This window comes from Anomaloglossus baeobatrachus, chromosome 9, assembly GCF_048569485.1.
Source record: "Anomaloglossus baeobatrachus isolate aAnoBae1 chromosome 9, aAnoBae1.hap1, whole genome shotgun sequence".
NCBI classification, from domain to species: domain Eukaryota; kingdom Metazoa; phylum Chordata; class Amphibia; order Anura; family Aromobatidae; genus Anomaloglossus; species Anomaloglossus baeobatrachus.
In genome coordinates this window covers 38856710-38873530 of record NC_134361.1, presented here as the reverse complement: position 1 = coordinate 38873530, position 16821 = coordinate 38856710, and the positions used below count along the sequence as shown (strand labels likewise).

Below are 16821 nucleotides of genomic sequence, written 5' to 3'. Positions count from 1 at the left end.
GTTGTTTGTTCTTTTGAAAATAAATTATGGCTATAAGAGATTTTAAAATCATTGCACTCTTGTTTTCTTTACATCTTACACATGGTCCCAATGTTTGAGTTGGCGTTCTATGTCATCTAATTTATATGTATCATCATACTTTTTTAAGTACCGTAGTATCAATCCAAAAATAACAGGACCGCAATGGGGGCATCAAATACCCCTCTTTTATCTTTTTTACACTGTGAGTTTGACAGTAGAGTATAGGTTGCTGCTTATGGCATTTTTTATTCAGCCAACTGAACTGCAAGAACAGATTGTCACATATAAACCAATATGACAATGGGTTTCTAGAGTAGGTATATATCACTCACTTAAGGCGACGTTACATGCTACGATTTATCTGACGATATGTCGTTGGGGTCATGGATTCCGTGACGCACATTCGGCATCATTACCAACGTCGTTGCGTGTGACACCTGCAAACGACTCCGAACAATCGCAAATAGGTTGAAAATCGTTGATCGTTGACACGTCGTTCAGTTTCAAAATATTGTTCGTCATTTGGAATGCAGCACACATATTGGTACGTTTGACACCCTGCCAACAACGAACAACATCCACACGACTGCCTTGGTCAAACAATATATCACTGAACGATTTAGCGTCGTTTGTGAGATGTGTACGTGTGACTGTTACTAAACGACCTTTGTGCGATCTCGGCAAATTGTAACTATGATCTGGGAGTGCCACATCGCTAATGAGATCGTCAGATAAATCGTAGCGTGTAACGGGGCCTTTACTCTGAATCTACTGTACCATCAGTGTTATGATCCGGAACCATGGAAACCACCATAAATCATTGGTAAAAGGTGACAAGAGCATTGGCAACTAATCTGGCCGCCATCCCCTTACTAACTATCAACACTAGAAGTAGCTGAGGGGTGAACTAACATCCTGTGCACCGCGAACCCAGCCGGAGAACTAGTTATCCTAAAGGAAGGAAAGATAAATAACTCTCTGCCTCAGAAAATAGATTGCCAAAGAATAGCAAGCCCCCCACATTCAAAGACTGCGGTGATATAGTAAAACACAATACACAGATAGATGATAGGATTAGCAAAAGTGAGGCCCTACTGACTAAATAGGACAGGATATGAAAGGGACTGATGGTGGCCAGAGAAAAACCCTACAAAAATCCAAAAACCTGATAGTACAAAAAGCCCTCAGATCACTAGATCTGAACTCCGTCCTATACCAGGCGCTCTTGTCATTCCAATGAACAGAAAGCAGGAACCATACAAATTCAAGAAGCAACAAACACATGGACTTATAGGAGCAATACTCCAAACATAGCTTCATGGAGCTTCCCAGCTACGCAACTGAGAGTAAAGATTCCTGCATGCAAATAAACTGACAATAACCACAGCAAATGACAACTCAGATAAGACCAAAAGAACCAAACAATAAATAAAGAGTCAAGCATTTATCTGGGGTAGATGTGGTCTGGAGCAGGATGAAGCAGGCTGGTGTACAAAGAACAACTGACATCCGGCATAGCCTGCCAGCAGACCAGGGTTTAAATAGGCAGAGAGTTAGCAATGGAAACGCCCATTGCTCAACACACCTGGTTTCTGTCCAAACCATTCCTGGCCACAAGAGGGAGCCTCACAGCAGCAAAAGCATAACTGACATTCACAACAGTACCCCCCCCCTTAAGGAGTGGTCACCGAACCCTCACCAACGCCACCGGGTCGCTCAGGATGAGCATGATGGAAGGCTCGAACCAACCTGTCCGCATGAATGTCAGAAGCCACAACCCAAGAGTTATCCTCCTGCCCATAACCCTTCCATTTCACAAGGTACTGAAGCTGACGCCTACTGCGACGGGAATCCAGAATTTTTTCAACCTCATACTGCAGATCCCCTTGTACCAAAACAGGGTCAGGAGGTGCTGCTGCAGGAACTGTTGGCTCCACATGTCTCTTCAACAAGGACTTATGGAAGACATTGTGAATCTTAAATGACACAGGCAGAGTCAAACGGAAAGATACAGGGTTGATAATCTCCGAAATCTTATTAGGTCCAATAAATCTGGGCTTAAATAAATAAATAAATAAATAAATAAAGGAGATGGAACTCTCATAGGAATATTTTTAGAGGACAACCACACCATGTCCCCCACTTTAAATTGGGGACCAACAGTCCGACGCCGGTTGGCAAATTTCTGGGCAGAATCTTGGGATTGAAACAATTTATCCACTACCTGCCCCCAAATTTGCTGCATTCTGTTTAAAACCGAATCCACCCCGGGATAGTCAGACGTCTCAAGCTGCCCCGAGAGGAACCTGGGGTGATACGCAAAATTGCAGAAAAATGGGGACACCAATGTGGTAGAGCTAGCTCTATTGTTAAGGGCAAATACAGCCAAAGGCAAAAACGAAACCCAATCATCCTGATCCACAGAAACAAAACACCGTAAATAGGTCTCCAGGGTCTGGTTAGCCCTTTCAGTCTGACCTTTGGCCTGAGGATGAAACGCCAAAGAGAAAGACAGCTGAACACCCAATTTGGAACAAAAGATCCTCCACAATCTGCATACAAACTGCACCCCTCTGTCAGAAACAATGTTTTTGGGAATACCATGCAAACAATCAACATGTTGGAAAAACAAAGGCACCAACTCTGATGAAGACGGCAACTTAGACAGGGGAACCTAGTGGACCATCTTGGAGAATCTATCATAGATCACCCAAATCACAGTCATGTTCTGAGAGACGGGAAGCTCTGATATAAAATCCATAGAGATGTGCGTCCAAGGTCTCTTAGGTACCGGCAAATGCAATAATAGCCCACTAGAACGTGAACAACAGGGCATGAACCTAGAACAAACTCCACACGACTGCACAAAACTACGGACATCCCGGGACAGGGAAGGCCACCAAAAAGAGCGGCTCACAAGATCCCGAGTACCAAAAATTCCAGGATAACCTGCCAAAACAGACCAATGAACCTCAGAGACAACTCGGTCTCTCCATTGGTCCGGGACAAACAGTTTCCCCGTAGGACATCTCTCAGGTTTATCCCCCTGAAATTCCGCCAGTGCCAACCGCAGATCAGGCGAAATGGCCGAGAGAACTACACCATCATTCAGGATAGTAGACGGCTCGACAACCTCCAAAGAGTCAGCGCAGAAACTCCTGGAAAGGGCATCGGCCTTAACATTCTTGGTGCCTGGCAAAAAAGAGACAACAAACTTAAACCGGGTAAAAAACAAAGCCCACCTGGCCTGCCCAGGATTCAACCTCTTGGCAGTTTTCAATTACAGTGCTGGCCAAAAGTATTAGCACCCCTGCAAATCTGTCAGAGAATACTCAGTTTCTTCCTGAAAATGATTGCAATCACAGATTCTTTGGTATTATTATCTTCATTTAATTTGTCTTCAATGCAAAAAAAAAAAAAATTGTCATGAAGCCAAATTGGATATAATTCTACACCAAACATGAAAAAGGGGGTGGACAAAAGTATTGTAACACCTGCCTGGATAAACAGACTCAGGTAGGATGTAATGGACAGACTAGAGGGAAGCCCCTCACCAAGCAGGACCCCAGAACCCTGAAACCCTTTAACCCCTATACAGGGATTTAGAATTACACAAGGCCCTGGAGATCTCCACCCATGGAAGGCTGCAGTCCGATGAGAGTAGTCGTCAGGCAGGGTCAAACCAGGAACAGCAGAACAGGGACAGAATCGGCAGGCAAAGACGTAAACAGAAAACGTAGCAGAGGTCAAATCCGGATCGGGCAGCGAGGTACAAAACAGCAGGCAGAAGGGTAGTCAACAACAAGCAAGTCAGCGCGCAGGAATCACAAAATAAACAGCACATGAGCCAGAATCAGAACTATCTCTGGCAGAGGCCAGCAGACAGGAGGGGGAATAAGAAGGGTGTGGTGTCTTCCCATTAGCTGTAGCTGAATGATGGTACTTCAGCTGGGAGACACCCACCACCTACAGTCAGCCAGCGGTACTGGAGATCCCAAGATAACCCAGCCCAGTGGATGATCGGAGCCTGCGCCCACCGGTGCTGCTGGCATCGACTCCTCTCCCATCACCAGCACCATCCACTGCAGGAACACAGCGTCGCCTGGCGATCAGAGCAGAAGTCACTGGAGCAGACTCCGGCGGTGACGTAAAAATTATTGGCACTGTTTGCAAAATCATGTGATGCTTCTCTAATTTGTGTAATTAACAGCACCTGTAACTTACCTGTGGCACCTAACAGGTGTTGGCAATAACTAAATCACACTTGCAACGAGTTGACATGGATTAAAGTTGACTCAACCTCTGTCCTGTGTCCTTGTGTGTACCACATTGAGCATGGAGAAAAGAAAGAAGACCAAAGAACTGTCTGACGACTTGAGAATCCAAATTGTGAGGAAGCATGAGCAATCTCAAGGCTACAAGTCCATCTCCAAAGACCTGAAAGTTCCTGTGTCTACGGTGCGCAGTGTCATCAAGAAGTTTAAATCCCATGGCTCTGTGGCTAACCTCCCTAGATGTGGAAGCAAAAGAAAAATTGACGAGAGATTTCAACACAAGATTTTGCGGATGGTGGATAAAGAACCTCGACTAACATCCAAACAAGTTCAAGCTGCCCTGCACGCTGAGGGTACAACAGTGTCAACCCGTACTATCCGTCGGCGTCTGAATGAAAAGGGTCTGTATGGTAGGATACCCAGGAAGACCCCACTTCTTACCCCGAGACATAAAAAAGCCAGGCAGGAGTTACCTGAGAAAGCCTAAACGTTTTGGAAGAATGTTCTCTGGTCAGATGAGACAAAAGTAGAGCTCTTTGGGAAAAGCCATCAACATAGAGTTTACAGGAAAAAAAATAAGGCATTCAAAGAAAAGAACACGGTCCCTACAGTCAAACATGGCAGAGGTTCCCTGATGTTTTGGGGTTGCTTTGCTGCCTCTGGCACTGGACTGCTTGACCGTGTGCATGGCATTATGAAGTCTGAAGACTACCAACAAATTTTGCAGCATAATGTAGGGCCCAGTGTGAGAAAGCTGGATCTTCCTCAGAGGTCATGGGTCTTCCAGCAGGACAATGACCCAAAACACACTTCAAAAAGCACTAGAAAATGATTTGAGAGAAAGCACTGGAGACTACTACAGTGGCCAACAATGAGTCCAGACCTCAATCCTATAGAACACTTGTGGAGAGATCTCAAAATGGCAGTTTGGAGAAGGCCCCCTTCAAATCTCAGGGACCTGGAGCAGTTTGCCAAAGAAAAATGGTCTAAAATTCCAGCAGAGCATTGTAAAAGACTCATTGATGGTTACCGGAAGCGGTTGTTCGCAGTTATTTTGGCTAAAGGTTATGCAACCAAATATTAGGCTAAGGGTGCCAATACTTTTGTCTGGCCCATTTTTGGAGTTTTGTGTGAAATGATCAATGATTTGATTTTTGTTTCATTCTCTTTTGTGTTTTTTCATTGCAAGCAAAATAAATTAAGATAATAATACCAAAGAATTTGTGATTGCAACCATTTTCAAGAAGAAACTGAGTATTATCTGACAGAATTGCAGGGGTGCCAATACTTTTGGCCAGCACTGTAGGTAACATTCTTGTGGTCCGTAAGCACCACAACTTGATGCCTAGCCCCCTCCAACCAATGTCTCCACTCTTCAAATGCCCACTTCATAGCCAATAATTCCGAATTCCCCACATCATAATTCCGTTCAGAAGGAGCAAACGTCCGAGAGAAAAAGGCACAGGGCTTAAGTTTACCCGAAGTAGCGTCTCGTTGAGACAGAACAGCACCTGCTCCGATCTCTGAGGCATCGATCTCAACCTGAAATGGGCGAGACACATCAGGTTGCTGCAGGACTAGGGCAGTAGTGAATCGCCTTTTAAGCTCCTGGAAGGCCACAATTGCCTCTGGGGTCCAATGCTCAGCATCAGCTCCCTTCTTGGTCAAATCTGTCAGAGGTTTGACAATGGCAGAAAAATTGGCTATACATTTACGGTAAAAATTAGCAAACCCCAAAAACTGCTGCAGGGATTTTAGAGAAGTCGGTTGCACCCAGTCGTAAATAGCCTGAACCTTAACCGGGACCATTTCGATAGCGGAGGGAGACAAGATGAACCCCAAAAAGGAAATCCTTTGCACCCCAAAGAGGCACTTTGACCCCTTAACAAACAGTGCATTATCCTTAAGTATCTGAAAAACATCCCGTACTTGCCTGACATGAGAGTCCCAATCATCAGAAAAAATCAAGATGTCATCCAAATAGACAATCAAAAATTTACCAATAAGGTCCCGGAAATATCATTCATGAAGGCCTGGAAGACGGAGGGTGCATTAGTGAGCCCAAAAGGCATCACTAGGTACTCAAAATGCCCCTCAGGAGTACCGTGTTTCCCCGAAAGTAAGACAGTGTCTTACTTTCTTTTTACCCCGAAAAGTGCCACTATGTCTTACTTTTCGGGGTATGTCTTATATTGGAAAAAATCCCACAGCAATTGCAGCAAGTCTCCATGCAATGTACCGTATGGGGACTTGCCGCGATTGCGCCCTAAGTGTACCGCAAGTTAAGGAAACTTAACCACCAGCGGCTGCACATGAGGGCACTGAGGCTGTGTGATTTTGTATGTTGTCCATGGTCCTGATGGACCACGGACAACATTACTGCAACATTTCAACATTTCTCGGTAGCCGAGCGCTCAGCTGAGCGCCCGACCGCCGGCATGTGTCAGCTCTCAGCTGAGCGCTAAGCCGCCGGCAAGTCAGGGCGTTCAGCTGAGCGCCAGACCGCCGGCATGTGTCAGCTCTCAGCTGAACGCTAAGCCGCCGGCATGTCAGGGCGCTCAGCTGAGCGCCCGACCGCCGGCATGTGTCAGCTCTCAGCTGAGCGCTAAGCCGCCGGCATGTCAGGGCGTTCAGCTGAGCGCTCGGCCGCCGGCATGTTAGGGCACTCAGCTGAGTGCTTTGCCGGCGGCATGTCAGCTGAGTGCTTTGCCGCCGGCATGTCAGGGCTCTCAGCTGAGAGCTGTCACATGCCGGCGGCATGTCAGGGTGCTCAGCTGAGCGCTCGGCCGCCGGCATGTTAGGGCGCTCAGTTGAGCGCTTTGCCGGCGGCATGTCAGGGCGCTCAGTTGAGCGCTCGGCCGCTGTAACTGTACTGTAAAGAGGAAAAAAAATAAATTTTTACTACGTCTTACTTTCGGGGTACGTCTTACATTAGCCGACCCCCCCAAAACCCCCACTACGTCTTACTATCGGGGGTGTCTTACTATCGGGGAAACACGGTATTAAAAGCCGTCTTCCATTCATCACCCTCCTTAATACGGATGAGATTATACGCACCCTTAAGATCCAGTTTCGTAAACCATTTGGCACTCTTCACTCTAGAGAACAGATCAGACATCAGAGGCAAAGGGTACTGATATTTGACCGTAATTTTATTAAGAAGATGGTAATCAATACAAGGCCTCAACGAACCATCTTTCTTAGCAACAAAGAAAAAGCCAGCACCCAAAGGAGAAGATGAGGGCCGAATGTGCCCCTTCTCCAATGATTCCCTGATGTATGACCGCATTGGCATCATGTTCGGGCACAGACAAGTTGAAAATCCGCCCCTTGGGAAATTTACAACCGGGCACCAACTCAATGGCACAGTCATTGTCCAGGTGTGGGGGCAGAGAATCAGATTCCTGGTCATTAAATACATCACGGAAATCAGACAAGAAAGCCGGAACATCAACTGCCTGAGCAGATGTGGTCGACACGGAAAGGTCCTGATGCACACCTTGACAACCCGAACTAGCTACCGACAAGGATCTCCAGTCAAGAACTGGATTATGTTTCTGCAACCACGGAAGTCCTAGTACCAAAGTATCCTGTAGATCATGCAATACTAAAAATGTACAAGTTTCCTGATGCGCTGGTGCAACTGTCATAGGCACCTGGGTCCAAAATTGGGGTTTATTTTCTGCCAAAGGGGTAGCATCAATGCCCCTTAACCCCTTCACGACCGGCCGAGTTTTCGCTTTCCGTTTTTTTTTTTCGACATTCTTTTTTTGAGAGACGTAACTTTTTTATTTTTCAGTCAATATGGTCATGTGAGGGCTCATTTTTTGCAGAATGAGCTGTACCTTTAAATGAAACCATAGGTTTTACCATACAGTGTACTGGAAAAAGGCAAACAATTTCCAAATGCAGAAAAATGGCAAAAAAAGTGCGATAGCACTATTGTTTTTGAGATATTTTATTCACTGTGTTCACTGTATGGTAAAACTGATGTGTGGGTGTGATGCCTCAGGTCAGTGCGAGTTCGTAGACACCAAACATGTATAGGTTTACTTTTATATAAGGGGTTAAAAAAAATTCGGAAGTTTGTCTGAAAAAAGTGGCGCACGTTTTACGCCATATTCCGTGACCCGTAGAGCTCTCATTTTTCGGGATCTATGGCTCAGTGACAGATTATTTTTTGCGACTCCTTTGCAATGCTACGTTTTGATCGCCTGTTATTGCATTTTGCGCAAAAGTTGTGTCAACAAAAAAAAAGTCATTTTGGCGTTTGGAATTTTTTTGACGCTATGCCGTTTACTGATCAGGTTAATTGATTTTATATTTTGATAGATCGGGCGTTTCTGAACGCGGCGATACCAAACGTGTGTATATTTTTTTTTTTTTAACACTTTCATTTTCAATGGGGCGAAAGGGGGGTGATTTGAACTTTTAGGTTTTTTTGTTTTTTTTTAATTTTTAAAAACTTTTTTTTTTAACTTTTTTGTTTTTATTTTACTAGTCCCCCTAGGGGGCTATAGCGATCAGCAATCCGATCGCTCTGCACTATCTGCTGAACACAGCTACACAGCTGTAAACAGTAGATACGTGCACTTCCTGTTTCCCTGGCCTCCGTGGAAAGCGAAAGTGAAAGTGGTTCATGTCTAGCACAGGAGTCATCACATGACCCTGTGCTACCATGACAACCACCGGAAGTCACGTGTTCATGTCACATGACTTCCGGTATCGGGCGGTAAGTAAAACTTTACCGCGATCGCGTTTATAATGGTGCTGTCACATGTTGACAGCGCCATTACAGGGGTTAAATGGCACGAGCAGATAACGATTCTGCTCATGCCTAGCAGGCACACATCTCAGCTGTGAAAATCAGCTGAGATGTGTGCCGATCGCGGCATGCTGCCGCCGTCAGACCGTGGTCAGCAACATTATGACCGCTAGGATGTAATTTTACTGCCCGCGGTTGTTAAGGGGTTAAAGGAATAGGAGTTTGCAAAGGAACCATGGGGAAACCACAATCCCTAGCAAGCCCAAAATCCATCAAATTGAGCGCTGCCCCTGAGTCCACAAAGGCAAATGCAGAAAAGGAAGACAATGAGCAAATCAATGTGACAGACAAAAGAAACTTTGGTTGCATAGAACCCACAGTAACAGAAGTAGCCAATCTCCTTTCACGTTTAGGGCAGTCAAAGAAAGTATGGGAAGCATCTCCACAATAGAAGCACAGTCTATTCTTCTGTCTGAACCCCTGCCGACTAGCATTAGAAAGGACCCTATCACACTCCATAGGCTCCAAAGGCTGTTCCACAGGCACAAAACCAGCAGGTATCTGTCAGCGCTCACGTAACCCCCTATCAATCTGAATGGCTAAAGTCATAGAGGCATCAAGACCAGAAGGAATGGGAAATCCTACCATTACATCCTTCACAGCATCCGCAATACCCTTCCGAAAAAGTGCCGCAAGTGCGTCATCATTCCATTTGTTAAGGACCGCCCACTTTCGAAATTTCTGACAAAAAGTTTCTGCAGAATCCAGACCCTGAGTTAAGGACAACAAGGCCTTTTCTGCTTGGTCCACAATATTGGGTTCATCATATAATAATCCCAAGGACTGAAAAAAGGAATCCACATTACTGAGAATCGGATGATCAGACGCCAAAGAGAAGGCCCAGTCCTGAGGGTCACCACGCAGTAGGGAGATGACAATCTTGACCTGTTGTACGGGATTCCATGAGGACTTAGGGCACAGGTCAAAAAATAATTTACAATTATTTTTGAAGCTCAAAAATCTCGACCTATCTCCCGAAAAAAATTCAGGAACGGGAATCTTAAGGGGGCTTTACACACTACGATATCGTTAATGTTTTATCGTCGGGGTCACGTTGTTAGTGACGCACATCCGGCATCATTAACGATATCGCAGCATGTGACACTTTCCAGCGACCTTAAAGGGGTGGTTCACCCATTTTTTTTTTTCCCTAATGATTGTCACTTACCATTGTATGCATCTTCTCCATTGGCTTCTGTTTCCAGTTCTGGCACTGAGCGGCGCTATCCTGCACGCTCAGTGCCGGTCACATGTCCCCCTGGAGCTGTGGCCGCCGGCATCCTCTGACGTCCCGGCATTTCCGGGCTGTCAAACTAGACGGGTACGTCACAGGATGCCGGCGCCACTCACACTAATTGACTGGGCTGTGGGCGGTGACTACCGCACGTCACAGCTCAGCATCGAGAGGAGGAGCCGGAGGACGCCAGTGTGGAGTGTGGAGCGGTGAAGGCAGAGCACGCTCTTACCCTCCGTCAGCTGTGGGAGGTACGGGCTCCAGTGTGGAGTACAGGGGGGGTTTCCTCCACTGAAATCCCCCCTGTCACGCAAGTATGTGATCACACTGTCCACCCGCCCGCTGTGCTCAGCTGTCAGGAGAGCGGGCGGTGTCGGCAGTGTGATCATCTGCTCCTCCCAGCAGCACAGGTGACCGGACGCTGCATGGGACCAATCTGCTCCACTCTGTCACCTGCACAACAAGTCCCACAGTGGAGACAGTTAGTGACATGTATCATCCGGTCACCTGCACAACAAGTCCCAGAGTGGAGACAGTGACATGCTCTGCTCTGACACATAGTGTGCTGCATGTCACTATCTTTCTCCACTCTGGTACTTGTTGTGCAGGTGACCGGATGCTACATGTCACTAACTGTCTCCACTATGGGACTTGTTGTGCAGGTGAGAGTGTATACAGTTGGTACTATGCAGCAGAAATCACAGAGAGGGGCAGTTAGTGACATGTATCATCCGGTCACCTGCACAACAAGTCCCAGAGTGGATACAGTGACATGCAGCACACTATGTGTCAGGGCAGAGCATGTCACCAACTTGCTCTGCTCTGTCACCTGCGGTGCTGCATGTCACGTTTTTGCCGCGATTTGGTGCGTTTTTTGCTGTGTTTTTGCTCACTGCGTTTTTAATCCGTGCACAATGCCATTAAAGATTGTTGATGAAAAAAAAAAAAGGTCTGATGTCATTTCCTTATTCAAAATGTTCATTGTATGCAGGAGAGCAGACAGCAGCTGCAGAACTACAAGGCTCAACATCCTCCATTCACTAGTGTATGCAGGAGAGCAGACAGCAGCTGCCGAACTACAAGGCTCAGCATCCTCCATTCACTAGTGTATGCAGGAGAGCAGACAGCAGCTGCAGAACTACAAGACTCAGCATCCTCCATTCACTAGTGTATGCAGGAGAGCAGACAGCAGCTGCAGGACTACAAGGCTCAGCATCCTCCATTCATTAGTGTATGCAAGAGACCAGACAGAAGCTGCAGAACTACAAGGCTCAGCATCCTCCATCCAGGACTGTATGCAGTTTTTTACCCAAAAAGAAAAAAAAATGACATGGGCTTCGCCATATTTTTGTATGCTAGCCGGGTACAGCAGGCAGGTACGGGCTGCCCCCAACCCCCAGCTGCCTATTTGTACCCGGCTGGGAACCAAAAATATAGAGAAGCCCTTTTTTTTTTTAATTATTTCATGAATTTCATGAAATAATTTAAAAAAAAAATGACATGAGCTTCGCCTAATTTTGGTGTCCAGCCGGGTACAACTAGGCAGCTGAGGATTGGAATCCACAGTGAAGGGTGCCCAAGCTTTCTGGGCACCCCCGCTGCGAATTGCAGTCCGCAGCCACCCCAGAAAATGGCGCTTTCATAGAAGCACCATCGTCTGGCACTGTATCCAACTCTCCCAGCTGCCCTGATGCCGGGTGGCTAGCTGGGTAATAATGGAGTTAGGGCTAGCTGTATATTAACAGCTAGCCCTAAGCCCGAAATTCATGGTGTCACGCCAATATTAGACATGGCCACCATGAATTTCTAGTAATGATAAAAAAAAAAAAACACAACACACAGAAAAATATTTTTATTAGAAATAAAACACAACACAATTAGTGACTCCATCTTTATTGAAATAAACCCCCCTCCGCAGTAATCCTGGGTTAGGGTCCCCCGCCGTCCAATCCGGATCCAATATCATCTGATCGGTTTGCTGGAAGGCAAAGCGATCAGATGATGTGTCAGGTTAAACTACGTGAATCACATGACACAGCAGCTGATTGTATAAAAGCCGATTATACAATCAGCTGATGCATCAGTAGAAAAAAAATAAATAAATAAATACATACTTATGTGCTGATTACCGGCAGCTCCTGCAGCGGCGTCTGATCCTGGCCCATCACTGCAGGAGCTGCCGGTAATCAGCTGATGAAGTCCCCTGACGGCAGGATCAGCTGATAGCCAGCCGGGCGCGAAAAAGCCGGTGACACCGCGAGAATAGATCAGCTGATGCGTCAGGTGACTGCATCAGGTGATCAACCGCCAGGTCCTGCAAGCTTCGTACGTGCCCCGGGGAGACTGCACACAGCCAGAGCGGCGGGACCGAGACAGGGGCTGGAAGCAGGCATGGCACCGGGACCCTGCAGACAGGTGAGTATGACATACACACACACATACACACTCACACACACACTGTATATACACACACACACTGTATATACACACACTGTATATACGCACACACACTGTATATACACACACACACTGTATATACGCGCACACACACTTTCTTCCCCTGGCTGTGTAGAGCTGCTGCTGTCTCTGTGTGATTGATCTCAGTGCATCCACTGGGAAGAAGCAGGGAGGAGGGTTTGGGTGGGAGCAGAGTGGGTGTATTAGACACAATGGGTGTGTTAGATAAGCTAGACACCGCCCTAGAGCCACAAAGAATTCTGGGACTTGTAGGAACTGAACACAGGAAGTCAGAGGAGAGATTAACCCCATCAGAGCTGGAGCCAGCAATGAGCATGTGCTGCTGGTGCACAATAAAAGGTAATTTTGCTGAAAAAACATAATAGATGTGTTGAGGAGCACATATTAGCAAGATTTATCAGAAAAAAAAAAAAATCAGTTTTGGTAACTGGACAACTTCTTTAAGCGACCTCAAAAATGGTGAAAATCATTCACCATGGAGAGGTCGTCCCAAAACCAAAAATCGGTAATGGTTGATTATCGATGTTGTTCCTCGTTCCTGCGGCAGCACACATCACTATGTGTGACACCACAGGAGCGAGGCACATCTCCTTACCTGCCGACAGCCGCAATGTGGAAGGAAGGAGGTGGGCGGGATGTTACGTCCCGCTCATCTCCGCCCCTCCGCTTTGATTGGCCGGCCGCTTAGTGACGTCACGGTGATGCCGAACGTCCCTCCCCCTTGAGGGAGGGATTGTTCGGCAGTCACAGTGACGCCGCCGACCAGGTAAGTACGTGTGACGCTGCCGTAGCGATAATGTTCGCTGCGGCAGCAATCACACGATATCGCATGTGCGACGGGGGCGGGTACTACACACTCGATATCGCTAGCAATTGCTAGCGATATCATAGCGTGTAAAGCCCGCTTTAGGCTCTGCAAGAGGAGTCTGTGCAAGAAAAGACTCTATATGAGGAACCTTAGCATCAAGATGAGCAACACGCTCACCCAAGTCATCCATGCTAGAAAAAAGAAATCTTCCACGGAACCCAAAGAAAAAGAGGAAAAACACCAAAAAAAAATAAAAAATTTCAGCAGACCTTTTTTTTCTTCTTTTCCTTCTCAAGAGTACCCTTTAAATTTGTTGGCTGGATGTACTGTTATCATCCGGAACCATGGAAGACCACCATAAATCATTGGTAAAAGGTGACAAGAGCATTGGCAACTAATCTGGCCGCCATCCCCTTACTAACCATCAACACTAGAAGTAGCCGAGGGGTGAACTAATATCCTGTGCACTGCGAACCCAGCCGGAGAACTAGCTATCCTAAAGGAAGGACAGGTGAATAACTCTCTACCTCAGAAATTAGATTGCCAAAGAATAGCAAGCCCTCCACATTCAAAGACTGCGGTGATATAGGAAAACACAATACACAGATAGATGATAGGATTAGCAAAAGTGATGCCCTACTGACTAAATAAGACAGGATAGGAAAGGGACTGATGGTGGCCAGAGAAAAACCCTACAAAAATCCAAAAACCTGATAGTACAAAAAGCCCTCAGATCGCTAGATCTGAACTCTGTCCTATACCAGGCGCTCTTGTCATACCAATGAACAGAAAGCAGGAACCATTACAAATTCAAGAAGCAACAAACACATGGACTTATAGGAGCAATACTCCAAACAAAGCTGCAGGGAGCTTCCCAGCTAAGCAACTGAGAGGGAAGATGCAAATAAACTGACAATAACCACAGCAAATGACAAACTCAGATAAGAGCAAAAAGAACAAAACAACAAATAAAGAGCCAAGCACTTATCTGGGGTAGATGTTGTCTGGAGCAGGATGAGAAGGCTGGTGAACAAAGAACAACTGACATCCGGCATAGCCTGCTAGCAGACCAGGGTCTTAAATAGGCAGAGAGTTAGCAATGGAAACGCCCATTGCTCAACATACCTGATCTCTGTCCAAACCATTCCTGGCCACAAGAGGGAGCCTCACAGCAGCAAAAGCATAACTGACATTCACAACACATCAGTTTTTGGAGTAGATGAGTCCCGTGTACCACTCTGTTGTCAATGCACACTTGGCGCAACCTTCCACAAGGTTGTAGCAATACAAAGAAAACCAGGAACCAAACGTCTTCTTTTTAGTCACTTTATTAGTGCAGAAAAGATCCAACATTTCGGCCTTGCATGGCCTTTTTCAAGCTATAGTACAAATCAGACATGCATGTCTCTTTATCTGTGGCTTGATAAAGGCCCTGCATGGCTGAAATGTTGTGATTTTTCTTCACTAATAAAGTTACTGAAGCAGAACGTCTGGTTCCTGGATTTCTCTGTACTCTACCATCGGTTCCACAACAAAGTTACTGTAGGAATCACTATATATCCAGTTCCGTATAAAGAGCAAGATAACAAATAAGTGCACTTACCTTAATTAATGACTGTGGCATTTCTGTGGTGCTGATCTGAAAGATATTCCCCAAAAATGGGAGAGGTGTAGGTCCTGGGGGCAAGTCCCTTTGTTTGACCCTACCCCACCATTTAATGAGATAGATGAGAAGAGTGACCCCAGTAGCCAGGAGAAGCGTAGCTCCGATGTTCAGAGCCATCCCGAGCCCCGGTGACTACAGCTCAGTCTGTACTGTGACCTGTGTGTGTATATTAAGGCAGGAACAGGAAAGCATTCCTACATGTAATCAGTGAGAACAGGCTGGGCGAGTGTAAAGTTCAGTTACAGGCAGCTGCATTATACAATACGTGTACTCTCGATGCTTACTAAGTGGGCAGTCTCAGCTTGGCGTGATGTCAGGGTTGTTTTTGGTGAGCAGAATCATTTGGCTTCAATCACGAAAGAGAGCTGATTCTTTTGGATGCCAAACATGAATTCACAAGCATTATCAAAAAAGTACTCCACTGATTTATCTTAACTCCGAAATATCATGTCATTGTGTGAACCGCTTGCGCCAATCTTTGATAATAATAGATAATACTACCGTTTTGGGTGAAAAAGTGGCCACAGCTTTATGAACCATTTCTTTAAAACTTTCTTATTTTTCCATACATATTTAATCCTCATAACTTGATTCCACCAATTTCCAAACCATGCCTGGTCACTGCGTAAGACAGTGAGCATGTATTCTCAGGGTCAACATTCTGCCACAGGAGGGTGTGAAAACACCTCTTCAACAACCTGACGACCGCCACCCAACTCAACCAAGGGACTTTCACTACCATCATATAAACCGGACAAGAAGAAGATATCATTGCCTGTATCTGTGATGCTCTGGACTAGCCAGGTAGTCACAGTTGGACCCTTGCACTACACTCATCCCCAAATAAGGTGACAGCAGCCAACCTAATAAACCCTGGTTACCTCCCTCTGGGTTTGATGTCCACACCATGGGGGTGGAGCCAGGCAGATGGCCACACCCCCAGGAGTTCACATGCCCAGAGGCAGAAAAACACGTGCAGTTTAGTTTGAGGACTGAAGGAGAGGAGTTGAGAGGAGTAAAACCTGTCTGTGTCCTGGGTAGATGCCCGGGCACTTTGGCTAGGAGGCAGACGGTGGTGTCCATCTGCAGGAGCCGGGAAGACAGCCCGGTGGAACCGTAGGTAGCCGGGACAGGGGAGTGGCCCGCCGGTACCGAACCGGGGAACCAGCTGGAAACTGGAGCACAACTGGGGGTACTCAGACCCCGAAATACGGTCCCGAATCTACCGGACCGCGTTAATTAACTGATTGAGGTCTGGACTTTAGGTCCTTTCCCACCCAAAGTCCTGAAAGAAGGCAACAGCCCACTGATTCCGGATAACGGTCACCGCCAAGGGCCAAGAGATCCAACGGGCCAGCGCCTGTGGGCAACGGGCTCTCCCAACGTACACGCCGGGGAGCGGGAATCCCGTCACTGAAGCGTGGTTGTTCAATTCTACAAAAAGGTGAAGGAGAAGATGGACACCATCAACCGTTTTAGGGACCGAAGCAACCAGCTGCTGGCACCAACCATCCT

At 46.6% G+C, this 16821-nt stretch overlaps 1 protein-coding gene across 1 annotated transcript in view; it reads right to left on the bottom strand.

Moving 5' to 3' along the window:
• The window catches only part of LOC142251072 (cytochrome P450 2H2-like), a 42360-nt gene extending 26840 nt beyond the window's left edge, over positions 1 to 15520 (bottom strand). The window contains exon 1 of the mRNA XM_075323577.1: positions 15244 to 15520. Within this exon, the coding sequence (XP_075179692.1) occupies positions 15244 to 15423 (180 nt within the window). The 5' untranslated portion in view covers positions 15424 to 15520. The remainder of the gene's footprint in view (positions 1 to 15243) is intronic.
• Positions 15521 to 16821: the final 1301 nt, after the last annotated feature.